We start from the raw sequence: 23,623 nt of genomic DNA on the forward strand, positions 1-23,623 counted from the left end.
TAGAGGCAATATATTTTATCTCCCATAACTAATGATAATAACAATTATTTTTGCCCCCGGAAATTTGTTGGTCTCCACTCACCCAAGCGGGCATAGTTTCTCTCTTCACCTCTGTCTTTTTCCTATGCCATTTTGCTTATCCTATTATAGAATAATGATTTCTTCTGCACCTACAGCAGTGGTTCCCAAACTTTTTGGAATTAAGGCACCCTGTAGCATCAGAATTTTTTTGCACGGCACCCCTAGGCCAAAATTGTCTTATTGAGATATTTAGAAAAAAAATATTTATATTAACCCTTTTAGTGCCAAGTGAATTTATCAAAATAAGTGTGAAAATTGCCGAGCAAACATTTTTATTCATCATAGCGACCTGTAATTTTTACCTTCTATAGGAAAAAGAATCTTTCTTTTTTACCCAGCATTTTTTATTTGAATTTATAGAACAAATCTCTTACAGAGATGTTGGCACTCAAAGGGTTTAATAAATTTGTGTTTATATGTCTTACTTTGGTATAAATATGTGGGTAGGGACAGGATTCACCGCTTAGTCCACATCATTTTTGATTGGCAGCTACAGGTACCAGCTCTGGTTTTGCCTATTACAGGCTTGCCCACCCTCCTGGAATGGCCGGGAGCCTCCCGAAAATCGGGTCCCACTCCCGGCCCCCCCAGGAAGGTGGGCAAGTCTCCCGCTTTCTGGTCATAGCCCCCGCTCACCCCTTGCCCGCAGGTTTAATTCATTCTTGCAGACTTTTGCTGGCTGCCTTCCGGGAGAGGGCAGCCAGCTCTGTTATACAGGGGGGCGGGGCTATCGCCGGGAGCTAAAAAGAGACAGATTGGGGGCGGAGCCAAGGACGGGCTTCCCTGTTGGGGGCGTGCCTACAGTGATCGCATTATTTTAGCCACGCCCCCCGCCGTGCAATGCCGATATTTCAGGCATTGCACGGCGGGGGGCGGGGTTAAAATGATGCGATTGCGTCATTTTATTCGCGGACCCCCCCCCCCCCCCCCCCCCCGCCGAGGGGCGGATCGTGGGGGATTGGGGTTAATGCGGGAGGGTTGCCCCCCTTTCCGGGGGGCCAGGAGGGGGACCTGATTTCCGGGACTCTGCCGGCCATTCCGGGAGGGTAGGCAACCCTGGTTTAATTACCGCAATACAATTACCTCTCTGTAGTAAGAACTATTTATGCTTAATTACCGCAATAGCGGCATTTTGCATAATTTAAGCCCTGCCCCCTCTCCGCAGCCAGCGAATCTAAGAGTTTTCTGGTATAGGGGGCGGGGCCAAGTTATGTCAGCATTGCCCCCGCCCCCATGACGTGTTGCCTCTCTAGGCTTCTCCGGGAGAGGTGAAATTCAAAGTAGGTAAGTATGGCCTATTGCAATAATTCATTTTCATTGGTCCTGGCAGTGTCCTGAGGTGCTCCAGGGTGCCAGGGCACACAGTTTGGGAAACACTGACCTTCAGTAACTCATTGACATTAAGGGAGATGTATACAGTAAATTAACAGAGCAGTAAGTAGGGGTTCAGTATGATTTCTCAACATTCAAATTACCGACATGTTTAAAATTATTATTATTATTATAATTTTATTTATAAGGCGCCACAAGTGTTTCGCAGCGCCGTACAAAGGAACAATACAGGGAGACAAAACTTGGCATAACATTGAATAAATAACAAAAATACAGTACAAATAAAGAGCACCACAGTTCAATACACATTGAACTGATTAAAATGCCAACATTCATTAAGCCGACAGTCAAAATGCCGAGATTTAAAATCTCGACATGGCTCATGTGCTCCGGCACGCTATTATAATATAACTTGGATTGTGAAGTAAGAACAAGTTGCTGTCAAAGAAAGAAAAATCATGAAAAACTCCTGTCAAAGTTTTGACATGTTCACAATTTAAATATCAGCCTTTTGACCACGTCAACACTTGACCACGTCGGCCTAATGATTGTCGGCATTTTGAACGTGTCAGTATTTTGACCGTCTGCCAACGGTTGTCGGTATTTTGACCGTCTGAATTTAAATCCCGTAACTAGGAGACAGTGTGCAAACTTCCAAAGACTTTCTAGATAGAGCCAATGCATCATACAGCTAATATATAGGTAGACATGGGCACATTTACCACCTGCCAGCCTATCCGGCACATTTAGGCAGCTTCGGCGTCTCTCCTGTTATTATAACTAGACTGAAATGGATGTGTCTCGCTTCCCTGGCATTGATTTTATTATCGGTCTACAAAAGATGTTGCTCACAGAAAGAGAAAACACAATGAGGAATTACTTCTGTGCACCAAATTAATTTAGCATTTTAGCTTTCCTGAGCACTGTCGCTGTATTCTGATGCCCGAGTAGTTTTATTATAGCTGCCTGTGGTTTATAAAGTACAGTTTTATTAACATTCATGCATACGCCCATTCACACATGCATGCACACATACATATACTCATTTCTCCTGGGTCCCCACAGGTCTGTCCTCTTTTCCAGTTGGATCCAGGGGGTTAAAAAAACGAAGTCCTGAACCCCGAACTTGCAGAGTCGCCTGTGTATACTAACAGGCGGCTCTACCCCACTACTAAGGTCACTGGGACTCCCCTCAACCACTAAGAGCTGAGCTCCAGGGGAGCTGCCACCTGATTGGATGTAGCCGTTTCCATTCTCCTATGAAGCTGGTCAGCTGGAATTGCAGATTCATAAGGTTGCTTTATTGCAGTGTAGATACACAAATGCATCTCTCGCTGGCTTATTATACTAGCGTATGTTTACATGAATGTTTGGTTTCTATATTATCTCTACTAAATAAACTCTGGATGTTTATTTCCTACAATGTGCATTGGTACTTTCTCTCCAACAACAAGCGTCACCATCTGAGGATCCCACTAACGTCTGGCTGCTGCGTTGTATTTCAGGTGCGAAACCCGCCCCAGGTATTTGCTTTGAGAGAGTGAACTCTGCGGGAGATCCCTATGGAAACTGCGGGAAGGACTCTGCCGGAGCCTTTATGAAGTGTGAGAGCAGGTAGGTTAGGCGTTTGTGCTTAGGGTAGAGCATGGAATGATTCTACGTCTCGTTGATTTTCTAAGTGTCTTGCTTCTGTTTCTAGAGATGCCAAGTGTGGGAAAATTCAGTGCCAAGGTGGCGCAAGCCGGCCAGTGATTGGAACCAATGCTGTCTCCATAGAAACTAACATACCCCTGCAAGAAGGAGGCAAAATCTTGTGTCGTGGTACCCATGTGTATCTGGGAGATGATATGCCAGACCCAGGGCTGGTTCTAGCCGGCACAAAATGTGGGCATGGAAAAGTGAGTGACGCGGATACATTTATGATCATTTTAATGACATTTAGGGGGAAATTTACTATGATGTGTATTCTACTTCACATGTGATGTTGCTGTGGGCAACAATCATAATCTACTTAGTTATTGAGCACCCTCTAGAAGATAATAGTCAGGATCTGATTGGTTGCCTATAGCAACATCACATGGGAAGTAGAATACACATCTTAGTAAATTTCCCCCTTAGGGCGGGATGTATTAACATACATCGCCGCCCTTCGCACTGCATCCGCCGCGATGCTGCCGCATATGTACTAACATATGCGGCCAGCATCGGGTTGCGGTGACGGAGACCCCCGCTATACCTATGATGTGGGCTGCGGGGGTCTCAGTCACCTCCCAGCGGCTGGCAGCGTCCCCCTGCGTCTCCTCCTCCCCCCTGAAGCCGGATGTCCTCCCGGCTGTCACACCAGGGGGAGGAGGAGATTTTGGAGGACAGGAGGGGGGGGGGGGCGCGGACGTCGTACGGCGGGAGGCGAAAGAAGCCCATAGGCTTCTATAGGGTATCGCAACGGGGCGGACGGGGATTGATACATAGGAAAATGCCGTATGACGGGGTTTTACGGCATTTTCCCTTTAGTAAATCTCGCCCTTAGGATCATACTGGTACACTCTGACTTTAATAAACTGTGCTGTAACCACACAACTTGTATCATGCACCAGCTTACCAGTACCACCATGGACTGCGGTATTACCTGCCATCAGGGTGTCCCAGGTCTCCCAACTGGTAGTATCTCCTGTGAGCAGCATGGCACCCTTAATGATGGAAGTTGGCATTTGTCTGATGGATTGTATAGAACGGTGAGCTGATGAATGAGGACAACTCCTACTAGATCAATGTCTGGATGCATCTTAGCAACACAATTAGGGCTCATTTATAATTAACCACAAAGTAAGTTTCATATAACATCATGGTTCTTGAGGGCAATCTCTAAAATCTATTTAATAGCCATTGAGTTACAACCACAATACCGTAAGTTAACCCAAAGCCACAATAATTTACAAGTCAAAACCAGGGCCTGGTGCTAGCTTTTTGTAGCGTGGCAATCAGGGATTGGCTTTGTACTCCATCTGTTCTCCAGGTAACACTTTTGTTTTTTCCTCCTTCCACACCACAGCAGAGAGGCAAGGATTCCCACACCTAGACACCTAGAAGCGAATGGCCCCAAAAGAATACACAGAATGGGATGTTTTACTTAAGGAGATACTTTGAGGGTTTCTCTTGAAACAAAGTATAATACAGTTATACAGTAACTAACAGATGCACATGGGACATGTAGAGTAATATTTAATAATTACTTACACTATGAAAATTACATTTCTCAATACTAAATGTTGACTTTTTATGTACTTAACACCCAGTGCATGGATTAATCAACTCTGCAGTATTCCTACTGACCTATTAATGTTGAGCAGTTGTGCTTCAACAAATAACCCTCACAGATTACTTGATGGTCGCAGAGGTCGCTTAGGGGCCTTATGTGCACAGTTAAAGCCCATAAAACATGCGTTGCATTGCTGCTATGTGTGATACTGAAAGCTGCATCGTCTGTCACACAAGGTAGGACTGGTGGTTATAAGAATGGAGCTGCTGTACTAAACCAATGTGCAATGCCACCTCCATTTAAGAGTTGGGATGGCTGTGAGGAACTCACTGGAATACTTATTCTTCTGTAGTAACTTGTATCTAGTTGATATGTCGACAGTCCAAAGTTGACAACATATGGTCAAATGCACACTAGTCGACACATGAAGAGACTGACACAAGCCAAATGATGACATGGAAATGACATGTATGGGAATGTTGTATGGGAATGTTGAAGTGCATTTTTTAGGTCTTTTTGGTGTGAATTGTAGGGGTTCTGTATAATTTCAGTGGTGCCGACGATGTGCGCCGTATAATTCCAGTGGTGCCGCTATGTGTGCCGTATAATTCCAGGGGTGCCACCATGCATGCTGTATAATTCCAGTGGTGCCGCCATGTGCGCCGTATAATTCCAGTGGTGCCGCCATGTGCGCCGTATAATTCCAGGGGTGCCACCATGTGCGCCGTATAATTCCAGGGGTGCCACCATGTGTGCCGTATAATTCCAGGGGTGCCGCTATGTGCGCCGTATAATTCCAGGGGTGCCGCCATGCATGCTGTATAATTCCATGGGTGCTGCTAAGTGTGCCGTATAATTACAGGGGTGACGTATAATTCCTGCAGATGCAAGAAAAGGTTGCATTTGCACTAAAGTAATATTTTCTCCCTTTAGTAAATAGATCTGTAACTGTCCTCAGGAGGAAGCCATCAGTTACTTACCAGACACAAACCACTCTCTCCCTTGTTACAAATTACAAATATTAATAGAAATTGCTTTTAGGCTAATCTGGGGTGTTATCTCTTACAACTCTCCACGGCACTAGTGATTGAAACAATACGTTCCAGACTCTATTCTAAGCGATACACAGCAAAGACACTAAATAAATGTGGATGACGGGTTCATCCAGTGCTGAAAGCAGCCAGATTGGGGGAGTGACATGATAAATATTGATAACTATATTAGTGTAAGCCAGTAACATATTTGGTTGCGTACATTGGCCTAAAAGCTCATACTTGTGCTGTCCCACCCAGGGCTGGGTCTCACAATCACAGCGCCCTGGGGAGCTGCCAGAACCGTCCCTGTGAGTGAAATTCTGGATAACAAAGTCATTTTGTGCAGCACCCTATAGCGATCTGCTCAAAGTCCTGCGAGCCGGCTACCAGATGGGAGCAGCGCTGTCACCGAAGAGGATTCCGAGGTCGTCGCCGGGGACCAGGTGAGTTGGATTTGCTTCCTTAGGTACCCCTGGGGACTACCTCGGATCCCGGATCCCGGACCCCGGATTCTGCAGCCCAGGAGCCCCGAAACCCCAGGACCAGCCCCGGAACCAGGACCAAGGCCCCGGAACCGGACTCTTCTGCCCTGGAGCCCCGGAGGACGGACCCAGGATCCAGGGACCGACCTACGGGCTCAAGGTAGGTAAGTATCAGTGTGTGTGTGTTTTGTGTGTATTAAACTTTTATTTTACAGTGTGTCAGTGTGATTTTGTTAACTATTTTTTGTACTGCAGAACTACAAGTGCCAGCGGGCCCTTTAATGCCCCGCATGCTGGGACTTGTGGTTCTCCAAGTCCCAGCATGCGGGGTAGGCTTGCTGGGACTCATAGTTCGCCAGTATAAAACAATAGTTGTACTTCTTTTTTTTTACACAAATCATCAGCCCGATGCCCACCGGCCAGCATGGGCTGGTAAGTCCTGGAGGGGGGGGACCCCTTCATTGTGGGGGTCCCCACTTCCCCAGGACCCCTGCCCATGCTGACCAGCCAGGGGGTTAATGCTTTGGCCGCGGGAGCTTATATAATAAGTTTCCCCCGGCTGTGGCATTACCCTGCTGGCTGGTTGTGTCCGGTGCTGGTTCTTAAAATACGGGGGACCCCTAGTCATTTTGTCCCCCGTATTTTGGGAACCAGCGCCGGACCTTGAGCCTGGTGCTGGTTTCATGAAATCAAGGGGACCCCTATTTGTCGGGGACCCTGATTTTATGTCACCAGCACTGGCTCAGTGAGCCCGGGGCTGGTTAGACTCGGGCGGGGGACCCCGCGCTCGTTTTTTTTTTAACTTTGCGCTGTCCTGCAAATGTGCGATTTTCAGACATGAAAATCGCACATTTTCAGGACTAAATACAGCGCACCACTTCGCCGCAAATCGCCCCTCTTCGCACTTTTCAGCCTCCAATGCGCATCACATTACATATGCGCATTTTCACTGAAAAGTGCGATTTGTAAAAGTGCGATTTGCGGCGATGTGGTGCGCGAATAAAACATGCGCATTTAGCGCATCCCATAGAATGTCACCCTATGACTTTCCTTCATGGAGATTATCGATCCCTGGACCACATCGCTTTTTCTTTCCATTGGATCTTGATTAGAAGCCAGGAGCGGAAGAAAAGAATCCACCAGATACAGGGCCAGATGCACTAAGCTTCAAAAGTGATAAAATGGAGAGTGATAAACAGCCAGCCAATCAGCTCCTACCTGCCATGTCACATGCTGTGTTTGAAAAATGTCAGGCAGGAGCTGATTGGTTGGTTGTTTATCACTCTCCATTTTATCACTTTTGAAGCTTAGTGCAACTGGCCCACAGCATGGAGAGAGATATGTACCAACCAATCAGCTCCTAGCGGACAGTTTTTAATCACAGTTTATGACATGGGCATTAGGATCTGATTGGTTGGTACTTTCTCCACTTTATCTATCTACAAGGTGGATAAATCCACCTTCAATGACCATCGAATGATTTGTGCAGCCTTCGGTCTGAAAAGTAAGTCAATACTTACTTTTTAGATGGCCGCTGATCTTGGGATGGGCGCTGACATTATGTGACGTATGCCGCCCACCCCGGAGCAGGCATCGACCCGCCTGCTTTTCCAGGGGTAAGTTGTTATGGGGAGGCTGCCCCCTGCCTGGCCCCAGCCCATGGAGTGTAAAACTCGCCAAAGCCATTCGCTCACGGGTTACGCATGCGCATATTGGTATATGCACAGACCCCAAACATCGGGTAAGGGGACGAGTTCGGACCTGAACAAATGGGTCTGAATTGGCCCCAAAGTTAAGAACTGTGGTTCACACATGTACAAAAAAGATCTCAACATCCGGAGGCAGAAGGATCCGATACTATGTAGGAGTGGGGGGGGGTCCGGAATAAACACCATGGCGTAAGCTTCTGCTGTCAAGTTCCCGAAATGTTGTATTTTTAGAGATCAATGAACTTCTAGTGTCCAGGTAAACAAAATGTCGTCCTGTAAAGGGCCAACGTTGACCAAAGGGCGACATGAAAAAGGTTGACACGTAAAAAGGTCTACATGAGTTTTTCTATTTTTTTTTATTTCTTGATCATCCACATGGACTGCGATTGGGAACGGTAGCGGAGCAAGGCACCATAGCAACCCATGCGAGGGTACGCAATGTACTAACTGGGAGACCAGGTTGACAAGTGTGAACGGTGACACCAAAAAACTCATGTTGACGCATGTGTCGACCTTGTTCATATGTACCTTTTTCTTGTGTCGACCTTTTGCATGTTGATATTTTGTCAATGTTGACCTACCGCACAAGAAGCCCAGGCAATATTCATTAGACCCATTAATGTTCTACTTTGTGCTACTAACATTCAGAGGACAGGTGATGCCAGAATCCATTGTTGGAACTTGTGGGTGGTGAGCCCAGGTGCAACAGTATAATTTGGGCCCCCCTCTTGTCCACCCCAACCCAAGTTTACAATATGGAAGGGTGGGTTTGGTGTGTACCCAGCGCTGAACAGGTGATTTAGCAGCTGGTCTCTTGTAGAGGGTTAACGCAAAAACCCAAATGGTCGGACAACTACAATATGCAGCACGGCATTGGGTGACAGGGAGAGGTAGAGGGTGTGGATGGCCATCTGTGTCTTTGCCATCGATGGCAAAAGTGCAACTGGCCATCAATAGTGTAAAACTATTCAATGAGTGACCATCGATAGTTTTATATATTGATGGTCCTCTATTATGTTTGAGTGATTGGCCTGTAGGCCACTCAAAACACGTGGGCAGGGCTTCGCGGGTGTCGGGGGGTGAAGTTATGCTCCGTTTCCCGGCATTTTGAAAAAAAAAACATTGTTTTTGCTGTGCCATCGATGTAGGGAAACCATCTGCTTCTCCCCTATTGATGGCAAAAGTATTTGACATCGACCATAAACCATCGATGATTTCGAATCATCAATGGTCGATGGCCATCTTTAGTAGAGGGTGACAGGGAGAGGCAGAGTGTGACAGGTAAAAACAGTGGGTGACAAGGGCAGCAGTGGGCCTCCTTCATTTTCAGGGGCCCCAATGCACTGCACCAATGGTAGCTCCGCCTCTGCTAGAATCAGATCAAAGTCCCCCATGTGTATGCAACAGAAGTAGATTCCTTTCCTCCCCTGATACTGCAGTGCGAGTTAAACGTCTTATTTCCTCATTCAGAGGAACATCTTCTCCAGTAATAAATTACCGTTGACGATCGAGGCCATTTTTACTTGTCTGCCACTAATTATTATTGCCGCTGTTTATAGCTTGCGATGTTCTTTGTTATTAAGATCTAACAGACTCTCATCCGGCTGGCGGTTTTTGTTTTTATGTGTAGCAAGTCACCCTCCTTTCTCATTGTAATATGACATAATCCCTTTGCTTATCGCATTCTAATCATCTCAGATTTAATATCCCCATTGAGGCGTACCTTTGTGCCCTCTGATTAAACCTGCTCGACCCAGCCCCCGGGATAATGAGCCTTCCTGCTATCACTGTGCCGTACATCCCTAATCTTTATCAGCAGCACAGACTTAACTCCCGATCGTGATAAGATCCCGTGTAATTGTGTTTAATTTCTATTCCATTTAACTATATCGGCGCGCGTATTACTTCCAGACCGCGCACAAGCTCAGATTACAGGCATTTGTCAAGTGTATATTTATGTGGGCTATCAAATATGAATTTATCTAACCATAAAAAAACTGACATTTGGTCAAAAAAAAAAAAATTAAATGTCCTTTATATTTTCATTAGACATGTTTTTACATTTATTTATTTAATATTAGTTGGGTAGTGTTAAGGTGCCCATACACGGTACAATTATTGTATACAATATCTCATCTCATCTCATTGCATCGCACAGGTTTTGAAATGCGATGAGATGAGATCTAGTACAAAAAGTATGCGCAGCACATACTTTTTGTACTAGATCTCAGCTCATCTCATTGCATTTGCGATGTTATAATTCTTTACATGGGATACATATACTGTATACGATATTCTAGTGGTCAGGATGCCAAAAGACCGACCTGGTAACCCAAAACTGAGAATCCCAACAAGGGCACCATTAGTAACCTAAGCCTTTACCCCTACCACCCTCACCATAACCATCCCTGCCAGAAGCCTAAACCCCCCTTTCCCCCCCCAGCAGTTGTGTTGTCAGTCACTAGGCCCTGCCCCCAGCTGTCATGATGATGGGGCTAAATTATGCAAATGTATGTCAATAAGCCCCACCCCCTTCCAGTAGACCCACTATTCCCTGTAAAATCTCCTCATCCTACCCACCTCAGTAGGAAGTTGATGGGATGAGGACGATATACCCACTCCTCCACATGTATGTGGGACTTTACGAAAAAACAGGAGTCTACCTTTGTTAGTAGCTGCAGAACCCTTGTGGCGCCTTTATAAAGGATGATGATGATAATACTAATAATTAAAAAAAAGAAAATTAGGTTCTCTTAGTCATTATTTTTAAGCTACCAATGGAACAGAATTTCTCATTTAGTTAATGGCAACAAAAATGCATGTAGTGTATCACATATTGCTGATTGCTGTCCTATATGTCACAGACCTTCCCCCCTATGTGTCCTCCAATATAATGCCAGGAAGCCTGCAGATTGCATTTATTTGCCACAGTCGTCCCCCTAACTCTCACTTTCCCCTTGCAGATCTGCCTGGACCGCCAGTGTCAGAACATCAGCACATTTGGCACGCAGAACTGCGCAGCTAAATGCCACGGACACGGTGTAAGTATCCCGAAGTGCCTTTATGTGATTTCCCATAACCCTGGAAAGTGGAGTGTGCGGAATGGCAGAAGCCTCTCTCTGCCCAGTATAATCACAGGCTGTATTTATATCACACATGTACGTACCACCAGGCTATTTACATATTTACATGCAACATGCAGCCCTCCAGCTGCTAAGTAACTACGCATCCCAGCATGCCTTGCCAAAGTTTAGCCTGTCCTACTAGCAAAATGTTGTTAGGGAATGCTGGGATGTGTAGTTCCACTGCAGCTGGAGTGCCAAAAGTTGCCTATTGCTGATTTGTGAGAAAACATGGCCTCCACACCTCATGGTAAAAGTTCCTTTCTGCCCTGAAATATGCTTCCTCCGTTCCTCGTGGATATTAAGACACTATAGACCCACTGCATGTAACAGATTATTTACATTTGACCAATTAATTATTATGATTATAATAACTGTAATTAATGACCAGTTATAGACTATACTAGTTAAAAGCCCGTCAAAATGAAAGCTTCTGCAATGTACTTTCACTTTGAGCTGTGACAGTTTTTACTTTTGCTTTATTTGCTCCTATCTCCGTCTTCACAGCTCCCTCTCTCAATATCCCGCAAGTTTGAAACAGTTCATTGTCCCTGCAAAATTTGCTTTCTCTTTCTGTTATGACATCTTTTAGCACACAAAGGAGTAATTTAGTCCCGTTTAGTGGCCTCTGGTGGTCAATGGCGGTACTTCACCTCATAGAGGTGAGGAGTAGTTAGCCTTTTTTATATATACTGTAGATTAGCCCATAAAATGGACCTGTGTTAATAATTTTCTTATTCCTCAATAGAAAGAGAGCTGTCTGCTTATTTTCCCTATTGCGGTTCTCAATTTTCAGTCTATCTTGTGCCAAATACACTATTATGCAAATGAGAAGAGAGAGAGATTTTCTACTGGTGTGAAAAAAATGCAGTGGTTGGATCCCATGCTTCAGTGATGTGGTCAACCACCAGAGGGGGTGTGGCTTTTCCCTGTGACCCAGCCTGCCCCAACGTCATTGGTGGCTTCTTTCCCCGATCCCCCACATTGCCTCATATGTACTGCTGGTTTATGTAGATTACTAGTTACCAGTCTGTCAAAATGATAGAACATCATAACAGCCCAACGGAGGAACACTTGAATTGTTCCGTCCAGTATCTTGTGGCCAACAGCATACAGAACTCTTGAATTCCCACCATAGAGTTGAGGAGCAAACCTAGCCTTTTATTATATAAAAGTTGCTGAAGCCTCAGAGCAGGTGATCGGCTCGGCACTCTTACCCGTACATGGTTAATCAGAAAGTGGGTAGCTGACAGTCCAGTGTGCTCTGCAATGTATGAGATGAAACTGGCCTCCTCCGATAGTCATGCTCCGTTAAGGACGCGCCGGAGCTCACAAAAGAGGAAATTAGGTATTTGCATCACAAAGAGCGACTTTATCAAACACGGATTTTAAATTAAACCATCATGAAATTCAAAGCAAGTTTCATTTTCTTGTGCAAATTTTCATTAACATTTCAATGTTATACCGTTGCCAGCAGTGAATAGTTATACTTTCAAAGGTATAAACGTCTAAACATTGATTAATAATATGAATCCGTCCTGCGCTACATAATGGCGTTAGAAAGACAGAGGAAAACTTCAAGTCTGGATTTCTCAGAGTTATGTTTACAGTCCCAGATGTGTAACACAACCTACGTTATTACGGCGGATTATGCCGGTGTAGCTTTCCTTCGTTGTCAGACCAACATTGTTCAATTCAGTTCAAAGTTAATTGCTACATAGTGCCATATTTCTGTCAAGCTGTATCCAGTTGCCCTTAATGAAGAGTCATTAGATGCACAGTGTCCTGTTAGCAACAATATATATAAAGATGTTCCCTCATACATCTAGCCCCAATACGCCATGCAGCGTGCAATGGAAAAAAGACTACACAAGATCTGCATCTCTCATCCACACTCATTACTCGTTCCCACTTACACTTACAGGACTTTCGTTGGGCAGCACCCACCATATGGAATGCGCAAACAAGTTCATTAAGACTCTCCTCAAGCCTCCAAACTTTCAAGCGTTCCCTGAAAACTCACCTCTTCAGGCAAGCGTATCATATTCAGGAACCCCCACACAACCTACTGGTGTATTCATACAGATGGGGCCGGTTTTATCTTTGCTGGCGAACCGCCAGCAGCATGCTGCTGGCGATCCATCTGACTGAGACGCGCGTGCGTCGCCCACGCACGCGCGTCTCAGTATCCGGGCGGCGAGGCGGACGCAATACTGTCCGCCTCCCGCTCGATAGTGCTGGGACGGACCCGAGGAGGCTGCGGGGGGTACGGTCGCCCGGTGTGGGCACGGGGCGACCGAGGGCAGCACCGTCGGAAGGGGACGCGCGCGCACCTCGTGCGCGCGCGTCCCCTTCCGGCATACAGATGGCGGCGGGGCAGGGGATGGCGACGCCATCGCCATCACCTGCAAAGATGAATCCCGCTACATCTGTATATGATTGCATCCAATCAGGACTGTCTTGTAATCTGCTGGGACTGCCATGCTAAGGAATCCTATCCTTATTTATCCCTCCTATTAACTGCATATATTGTAAGCATACGAGCAGGGCCCTCCTACCTCTATGCCGGTTTGTTACTACCCAATTTGTTTTATCACTGTTTCCAATTGTAAAGTGCAATGGAATTTGCTGTGCTATATAAGGAACTGTGAATAAATATTCGGCGTGACTGCAGAAATGATGTATAAAGACACATCTGTATCGGTTGGAAGATCGGTGATCTGCTCTGTATAGATGGCAGGTGCATGCAGAGAAGGGAGCCGGGGGCTGCCCAGCTGCTTGGGGAGCACTGGGTCCGCCCCAAAACATTGACAAAGGTGGTCATCGCACTCGGCCACGCCCCTCCCTTATGAGATCCCTTTTTCATACCTGCTGATCCCAGGTACAAACTTGCAAAAGTTGTGAAGTATGCTAAAATCTCCGAACCAACCCCCGCAGCTTAACCCTTAACCCCACCCCGCTGCCTAAACCTCCTGCTCCTAATGTTGACATTTCATCTGCCAGCATTCCAAGAACAAGTTGCCTGTCGATATTTTGAAGATGTCGATATCGTAAATAATGTATCCAAAATTAATGCTAGCCAAAAGAGTTTCCTTAGTGCCACTATGACACCGCAAAACGATTGTGGATCCATCCCCTCAGCCAGCCCATTTTCCCACTTGCCCACACCTCCTGACTCCCTACCGCACTGCCCCCTCCGGAGAAGGGAAGTAGGGAAGTGGTGGTTATCTAATGATAAGCGGAAGCATTCTGGAAGGACTGCGCAGCTTTTATGGACTGACTCCACATATTTTGTTTGCAAACTTTCAAGCCTGAAGTGGCCTTTTCCTCTGGCTATGACAGTCCTGATAAAGGGACCTAGTGTTTTATTAGACATTGGGCTATAAATCTGCTCAGTAAGCTGATATAATACATCACTTCAGCCCTATATCTGCCGTCTCCTAAATTCACTGAGTGAGAAAATGTTTCCTGATGTCGCTGTGTCCATCGCGGCCTTCAGCTCATGTCTGTCATTAGTAATCTGTGCTGGAAATGAGGGGAGAACAGGAATATCTGCCCACTCTAGTAGGTTTGTTAGGATGTGAAAGTAATAGGCAGATTCATTAAATATTAGGACTTGGGGCGTTATTCTGATCACCGCGCTCCCTGACGCGTATCATGGGAACGCCCAGCGTTTTAATGAACGTCCCCATAAAAATGCTGGGTAAATGCACCCATGGCGCGGGTGTGGGGTGTTTATGCTAAACCTCCATTCGCATGAGTGCAGGGATATTCGGAGTGCGAGCGAGGGCGGGCGTTCATTCGGGCAGCGTTTAAATGACACGCAAAGCTGCAGATCAACCAGAATAAGGGCCTTGTTGATCCCAGAAATTGTAATCACCACTTATTACAGCATTAAGGAATGAAATGATCACAGACCACATGCAGGAGCCCAGGCTAAAGTAATGAGATCTCTGTACATCTGGATCTACCAATGCCAGTAGGAGTGTCAGTAGGCTGAGAATCGGGAACAGCACCAATGCCAGTAGGAGTGTCAGTAGGCTGAGAATCGGGAATAGCACCAATGCCAGTAGGAGTGTCAGTAGGCTGAGAATCGGGAATAGCACCAATGCCAGTAGGAGTGTCAGTAGGCTGAGAATCGGGAACAGCACCAATGCCAGTAGGAGTGTCAGTAGGCTGAGAATTGGGAACAGCACCAATGCCAGTAGGAGTGTCAGTAGGCTGAGAATCGGGAATAGCACCAATGCCAGTAGGAGTGTCAGTAGGCTGAGAATCGGGAATAGCACCAATGCCAGTAGGAGTGTCAGTAGGCTGAGAATCAGGAACAGCACCAATGCCAGTAGGAGTGTCAGTAGGCTGAGAATCGGGAATAGCACTAATGCCAGTAGGAGTGTCAGTTGGCTGAGAATCAGGAATAGCACCAATGCCGGTAGGGAGTGTCAGTAGGCTGAGAATTTGGAATAGCACCAATGCCGGTAGGGAGTGTCAGTAGGCTGAGAATCTGGAATAGCACCAATGCCAGTAGGAGTGTCAGTAGGCTGAGAATCGGGAATAGCACCAATGCCAGTAGGAGTGTCAGTAGGCTGAGAATTTGGAATAGCACCAATGCCGGTAGGGAGTGTCAGTAGGCTGAAAATCTGGAATAGCACCAATGCCAGTAGGAGTGTCAGTAGGCTGAGAATCGGGAATAGCACCAATGCCGGTAGGAGTGTCAGTAGGCTGAGAATCGGGAATAGCACCAATGCCGGTAGGGAGTGTCAGTAGGCTGAGAATCGGGAATAGCACCAATGCCAGTAGGAGTGTCAGTAGGCTGAGAATCTGGAATAGCACCAATGCCACTAGGAGTGTCCCTTAAACCTTAAAGTAACAAATCTTAGTACCTCATACAATAATGGTTTTCTGTTCTGTATATACTGTATGTAGTAATATGTTTATAATACTTTTTTTGTGTATGTTTTGGAATATTTAAGGTTTGCAACAATAAAAAGAATTGTCACTGTGAAGCCGACTGGGCACCTCCATATTGCGATAAAAAAGGTTTTGGCGGTAGCATGGACAGTGGCCCCATGAGGGCCTCAGGTGGGTGACTTATATCCTGCAATTGGCTGATGTAATAGACTGCTTCTGAGGTGTTTTACTGTCTTCTGCACCAGCGCCATATTTCTGAAGATTTCTCAGTCAATACAGCGCCGGTGGCAGTCAGATTGCTCCGTTTCTGGGTGTAGGGTGGACACGGGGGTTACACATCCTATTAATTTTAATCGTATTGTATTATTATTAATCAGGCGTCAGGCTTGTGATATTGAACCAGCCACCTGATATCAGATCATGTGCGGTCGTGTTTCCCGGTCACGTCAGTAGGGTAGAGGGTAACAGGTGCTTCACAACTTCAGGAGCTGAAGTTAAATGTATCAATGGATCCTAGCATGAGGCAAGCAGAGGTGGGAGTACTGCTGCCCCTGGCATCCTCTTCCTGTCACCAATTGTTTTTCCCTCTGCCTCCCTCTGCCTCTCCCTGTCATTTCAATGCCATGCTGCATATTGTGAAAGTGGGTTGGAGTAGAGGAGGGGGGCCAAAATTATATTTTTGAACATGGGCCCACAACCCACAAGTTCTGCCACTGCTGGCACGTAAAGTGTAGTGGGTAATCATTTACTCAACCGTGACAACTATAAAAACAGAGATTCAGTGTAGATGAAAGGTCCCCACAAATCACCACTCAGTGGACGTCTTCGCACTAATAAATGGTGCCGCTGTGTTTTCCTCACAGGTAACAGAAGTCTAATTGCCGGAGTGTTGGTCACTGTTATGTGTATAGCAGCTGCCGCCGTCACCATGTACGTCAAGCGGAGGACTCTCGTTAGATGGCTCTTCACCAACAAGAAGAACACGATTGAAAAATTAAGGTAACGGTTTATCTATAGGGCTAACATTATTTGTATGTACTGGATGGTTATGGTATAAGGATCGACAGTGTCTAGGTCGATAGTCAACATCGATTTTCATGGTTTTCTGATGTCAAATTGTAAATAAGGGGACTTGTTTCCTAGCACAGCGCCCACGATCTAGATTGTATGTGTCGGGCCGATATCGCAAGCATTGCATGCATCCTATGTGTTTATGCGGCATAAGATGCATGCGACGCGATCGACGAGATTTTTACATTGAAATCAATGTGAAATGGTCCCTTAGATTCCAATTTTACATTGATTCCAATGTAAAAAGCCCCCAAAACCCCAATTTTAATTGCCAACCCCCCCTCATGGGTGAAATGCCCCCCCATCGTTAACGCCACCCCACTATTGACGCCAACCCGAAGCGTGGCGAGCGCAGCGAGGGGCGGCGGTACGCGTCCTCCGACCTTTTCATACCCCCACTATCCACGTCGGCGTGGAGCTGATTTTATATAGTGTGGCGAGCGCAGTGAGCCACCGAGCCCGAAGCGTGGCGAGCGCAGCATGCCCCGCGAGGGGACGTGGAATACATGTGAAGTAGTCCGTAGTCCGCTTCGGGCTCGGTGGCTCGCTGCGTTCGCCACACTATATAAAATCAACTCCACGCCGACGTGGATAGTGGGGGTATGAAAAGGTCGGAGGACGCGTACCGCCGCCCCTCGCCGGCTCGCTGCGCTCGCCACGCTTCGGGTTGGTGTTGATGGATCTTTTATCTTATGGCATCTCATGGATCTTATGCATCTTATGGATGCATAAGATCCATGAGATCCATAAGATGCGATATTGTACATACAATTAAAAATCTTTTCAATTGTATGTGGTCGCATAAGATTGTATGCCTTAATTAAGGCATACAATCTTATGCGATGGGCGCCGTGCTAGGAAACAAGTACCTAAATTTCATCACATGAACCCCATATGTGTTCTGCCGTTGCTGCCATTGTCACACTGTACCGTTCCCAATCGGGGGCCATGTGGATGGTTAAGGGCGGGATGTACTAACATCTGCCGCCCATCTCCGCCAGCTACCGCATCCATAATAATCGCATATGCACTAACCTATGCGATTAGTAACGCAAAGGACCGCTCTAAATCCCGGGAGTCCCTCTGTGCATGCCGCGAGTGAAGGCGCCGGCTGCGGGGCATGCTGGGAAGGATCCGTGATGGATCCCTCACACAGCGCTGTGGAGAGAAGCCCATAAGCTTCTACAGGGTATCGCCAGCAAAATCTGGTGATACCCCCCGCAGCGTTGCCCCATACAAAAATGCAGTAAAAACCCCATTAACTGCATCCCGCCCTGTGTATGAAAAAGCTTACAAAAAAGAAAAAAACGTATAAAAGATCTCATGTTGACCTTTTGTCTGTGTCGATCTTGTCCAAATATTCCAGGTTTATTCAGCATTTTATTCCTACATTAGGATTTTCAAATCTAATCATACAGTATGTACAGTAGGTAGTAGAATCAAGTGGGCATTGTAGGATTACAGATTTATTTGATTTAAATGACCATTTTGAGCACGTCTTTACCTGCCACTCGCATGTAGCAACCAGTTTCAACCTGTTCGCTAGGAAGCTGCATAGCGAGCAGGTAAATGCCGTCTCACCGAAATCGTTCCCTCTGGAGGAGAGATGTTTCAAGTAGTTGCCCATAGCAACCGATCAACCTCTATCATTTATCAAGTACATTCCAGATACATGTATCTTCCAGTGAGTATGAGCCCCTCTACAGGTAGGGAGTCTGTATACGGGAGTGGCGTAACTATAGCTCCGCAGCCCCCGCGGTGGCGGGGGGGCGCAGAGAAATTGGGGGCGCCGCCGGGGGGGCTGCGGGGCTATAGTTACCCGCGGTCTGCGTCTCGCCCAGCTCTGTCGGGACCTTCCTGACTTCACGGTCCCTGCCGGCTCCTGCTGCAATGAAAACTGACAATTAGAAAATGGCTGCCCCCATACTGCAGACAGTTTTCTGTCTGCAGTATGGGGGCAGCCATTTTCTAAGAGTCCGTTTTCATTGTAGCAGCAGGAGCCGGCCGGGACCGTGACGTCAGGAAGGTCCCGACAGAGAGCCGGGCGAGACGCAGACCGCGGGTAAGAAGGGGGGGGGCAGGTTAGGTGTGTGTGGAGGGGGGCGCCGAATATACGTGCGGCGGGGGGGGGGGGGCGCTAAATAGTTAGTTACGCCCCTGGTATACGGGCTGTGATTGGTATATTGACTCAGGGGCACGTGACATTTCCAGCTTTGGCTATGGAATCTCAGCCAGACTAAGCTCTTGTAGGGCTCCGGCTTGTGTTGAGCATCCGCAGCTATCTGGGTAACCTTTGATCGAAACCTAGTCAAGTGAGCTGTAGCCTCCATATTTGTGGCCATAATTGCCCAGGCACTCGATTCATTAGAAGAGTCTCCTGGGTGTTACAAAAGACACATTTCCACGGAATGCAGAAGCTAATTTAACAGGCTACTGGCTTCCAAAAAAAAATCAATATTTATTTTCAGCCCTGCAAGAGTATTTGATCTTTTTTTTACTCCCGTTGTTTGCTATGGTGAATAAAAATGAAGAGACCCTTCACAGTGTCATTGGAAATTGAAGCCTCTCACTGTTATATTACATTGTTTATATTGCAGGTCGGCCAGTCCATCAAGAGACAGAAGCTCCAATGAAGCTAATCAAGAATACAGCAGAACGTTGTGCAAACAACTGCTGAGCGATGCGTCGCGGGCACAGGAGGTGCGTGTCTTCACAGCATAGTCCTTCCTCTGCTTCATGTTACACCAGCGACTGATGTAGTTCTTGGCGCCCTGTCTATGAACACTACAAGCAGATGTGCCCATGTACACCTGGAGTTAGTACTGTAACTGGCAGTTTATGTTGCCTAATCTCTGGCTTTATTGCATTACCCCTGCAAGTTAAAGTACCAGCCAATCATCTAACTGTCATTTTTCAAACAAAACCAGTAACAGCAGTTAGGAGCTGATTGGCTGGTTATCTCCATCCCAATCGGAGCCTGCACATGTGATCCCTCCTATCTTACAGTGCCTCTGGCCAGGAGGAAAGCATTTTTCTGCGGGTAGATAGATAGATAGATAGATAGATAGATAGATAGGTAGATAAGTATGTCACATGGTATATTTCCCAGGGAGGAGATAAGATCAAAGACAGGAAGTTCATGCACAGGGGGGGTTCCTGCAGGGGAGGGTGGGGACTTCTTATAATAACAACAAAAATAGCACGAGGGGGATTTTTGATGTTTCAATAAGATCGGTTTTCAAAAACAATAGTCGTACGTCTCCTACAGATGTAGCTGCACTCTTCATTGCAGGATCATGCCAAATTCACACCCACGGCACAGAATCGCCAAACTGTGACATCGCCACTCGATGCGTTTCAGTGAGCCACGGGAGTGGATTAGACACATGCAGATGGTGGCAATGATGAGCGCGCTACATGTGTATATGGTTTGTTCAACTGGTGCAGAGGGAAAAGGTGTTGTACAGAGCAACTTCATAGTCTATTGGCCACAGATCGCATTGTTTTCTGTCTTTTAACCCTAAAATCCTGTCACCAAGTACACCCGCAAAACAAACATAGTCTTATTTATTTTTTCAGTTTAGAAAATGAAAGCAAGCGTCTCATTGGTTGCTTTAGAAACCGCCACCTTTTTCCTGTGGCACCAGTTATTTGTGTTTGATGGAAATGTACTGGAAATAGATGATTGAATATTGTAACACTGAATGCTACTGTTACCCCGTAGGATGGGAGGACGCACAGATTGCCGCGGTACCAGCCTGTTGACATCAGCCATCCAATACTTGAATCATCTGAGTGCAATTTGCTTGTCCCACCACGACCTCCCTCTCGCCCCTTCCAGCAAACTGTGCCTGGCCGACCTCTGCCAGCAAGGCCTCCCCTCAGAGGTGTGACGGTATGTATACAGTATATGGTATAGGGTAATCCAAAACAATGCCAAGGATGTCTATAGGCTAGTTCATGTATGCCAGGTCTATGTACATGTATAAGAGTCCATGTGCTAAGACTTGGAGAGAGCTAAAGTTTACTGAGATGGCCCGCTGTTAATCTGGCTGTGACAGGGCATGCTGGGACACCACACAGCAGCTGAAGTGCCACAGGTTGCCTACCAACATAGGGGTATGAAGCAGCGATAAGGGAGAAGGAGTGAGTCAGAGGAGAAGTGACCCATGGCAACCAATCAGCTGCTCTGTATAATTTAATATTATGCAAATTCTAGATGTTACTTCAATGCTGATTGGTTGCCATGGTCCCCTTCTCCTCCCTTATCACTGCTTCTTACATCTACCCCTCAACCCCTAGTCAAAGTATTTATCCATTGCCTTGGTGATCATTTATTGATAAATGGCGGTTATAGAAGATGTTCTGTCATCCCATAAGGAAATCCGAGGATAATAGACCCCTTAAATGCCTAAAGCGGTATTTAACACAAAATAAATGATGCTATTCAGTAATAACTCTAGGACAATCCTGCCCAGACTTCTGTAAGGAGCAAGGAAATAAGGCTCATATACCTGTATCTAGATCAGCGTTTCGAAGGCTAGTGTCTGGAGAAATGATACAGATGTTCCAAGACCGAACTGAAACTTTGTTCTCATTGTATATTCATAAATGGAGAAAACAGACAAATATATGCATTAAAGTATCAAACCCCATTTAGACTACACGTCTTCATGGCCGGGCCTCCAGACCGAAATATCATTACTTATTTACAAAGTGTCAACAAATTCTGCCGACTGCATCACATCAGCACTAAGAAAGTGATGTCTGCTGGGAAGCTAAACCTGCTGAGAGCTTCTTTCTGTACTTTCCGGATTACAAGCCCACTTTAGACGACCGGTAAGATTTATAATGGAAGCGTTTTAGAGCCGTTCACTTCTGATGCCGCTCAGGCTGCCGAACTTGTTGACAGTCTTCGCTCTCTGTGGGGCAGAAGTATGTAATCCAAATTGCCAACCAAACCGGCTATAGGAATTACACTGTGTTGTGTTATCTTGCAGACAGGTAATAATGATCCCAGAACTAAACCAGCTGCAATCTCGTGTATCCCCCATAATAACAAACTGTAAATCACTAATCCCACAAAACTACACACTGAGCTGATGACTTGGAAGTGCCGGCAGTGTCGGTCATTATGACGCTGCTGGGGGTGCACATCTACCACTATTTTAGGAAGCTGCTGGTCATGTTGTCAGCAAGTAACAGAGCACAAATCAAATACATGGTTTTTATTGAAGCAAGCAGCAAACTAGAAGGTGAATTGCACACATTGGAGGCGATAGGGTACAGTATGTGCAAGTTCCGATGGCGCTGACAGTGGGAGTCATGGCGCTTGTGTATTCAGACGCACGCTTGTATGGATACCAGGGTAAGGGCAAATACTAGTATTAGCCAAAATTGGAGACACAACGAGGGCAAAACACCCCTAGTCGGTCGCAGCAGCGTGTGAGTCCCAATCTGGCCAAAGTCTGCTCCATCTCTACCACAGGAAATGAGAGGAAGACGTGCAGTATATACAACATTTGGGAATTTAGTTACTATAGGTTTGTTATTGGTGACATTCTGCATCTTCATGTTACGGAGCCTCAGAGACCAATAACATAACTTGTACTGATTTAATAACTGATCGCATTCAACTCTGCAAAATGTTGTTTCCGAGAACACTGAAGAATCATCCACTGCTGCCGTTCTGTGCATAGTCATAAATGCAACCATTGCAGAGCCCTGACATCACTTCCGGCATTGTCTTCTGCAGAGCCCTGGCGTTACATCCTGCATTATATCCTGCATCACCTTCTGCAGAGCCCTGACATTACATCCTGCATCACCTTCTGCAGAGCCCTCGCATTACTTCCAGCATTGTCTTCTGCAGAGCCCTGGCAATACATCCTGCATCACCTTCTGCAGAGCCCTGGCATTACATCCTGCATTGCCTTCTGCAGAGCCCTCACATTACTTCCGGCATTACCTTCTGCAGAGCCCTGGCATTACATCCTGCATCACCTTTTGAAGAGCCCTGGCATTACATCCTGCATCACCTTCTGCACAGCCCTGGCATTACATCCTGCATTACCTTCTGCAGAGCCCTGGCATTACATCCCGCATCACCTTCTGCACAGCCCTGGCATTACATCCTGCATCACCTTCTGCAGAGCCCTGGCATTACATCCTGCATCACCTTCTACAGAGCCCTGGCATTACATCCTGCATCACCTTCTGCAGAGCCCTGGCATTACATCCCGCATCACCTTCTGCAGAGCCCTGGCATTACATGCTGCGTCACCTTCTGCAGAGCCCTGCCATTACATCCTGCATCACCTTCTGCACAGCCCTGGCATTACATCCTGCATTACCTTCTGCAGAGCCCTGCCATTACATCCCGCATCACCTTCTGCACAGCCCTGCCATTACATCCTGCATCACCTTCTGCAGAGCCCTGGCATTACATCCTGCATTACCTTCTGCAGAGCCCTGGCATTACATCCTGCATCACCTTCTGCAGAGCCCTGACATTACATCCTGCATCACCTTCTGCAGAGCCCTGGCATTACATCCTGCATCACCTTCTGCAGAGCCCTGGCATTACATGCTGCGTCACCTTCTGCAGAGCCCTGGCATTACATCCTGC

The 23,623-nt window shown here is 46.6% G+C and overlaps 1 protein-coding gene across 2 annotated transcripts in view; it reads left to right on the forward strand.

Moving 5' to 3' along the window:
• The window catches only part of ADAM12 (ADAM metallopeptidase domain 12), a 361,770-nt gene that overhangs the window by 323,200 nt on the left and 14,947 nt on the right, over window positions 1-23,623 (forward strand). For both annotated transcript variants that reach the window (XM_083149520.1, XM_083149521.1), the window contains 7 exons: window positions 2,919-3,027; window positions 3,113-3,311; window positions 10,858-10,935; window positions 15,987-16,095; window positions 16,788-16,923; window positions 19,593-19,695; window positions 20,720-20,890. In XM_083149520.1, the coding sequence (XP_083005646.1) occupies window positions 2,919-3,027; window positions 3,113-3,311; window positions 10,858-10,935; window positions 15,987-16,095; window positions 16,788-16,923; window positions 19,593-19,695; window positions 20,720-20,890 (905 nt within the window). The remainder of the gene's footprint in view (window positions 1-2,918; window positions 3,028-3,112; window positions 3,312-10,857; window positions 10,936-15,986; window positions 16,096-16,787; window positions 16,924-19,592; window positions 19,696-20,719; window positions 20,891-23,623) is intronic.

Source organism: Crinia signifera, chromosome 6 (assembly GCF_055691185.1).
Source record: "Crinia signifera chromosome 6, ASM5569118v1, whole genome shotgun sequence".
In the NCBI taxonomy this organism is placed as follows: Eukaryota; Metazoa; Chordata; class Amphibia; order Anura; family Myobatrachidae; genus Crinia; species Crinia signifera.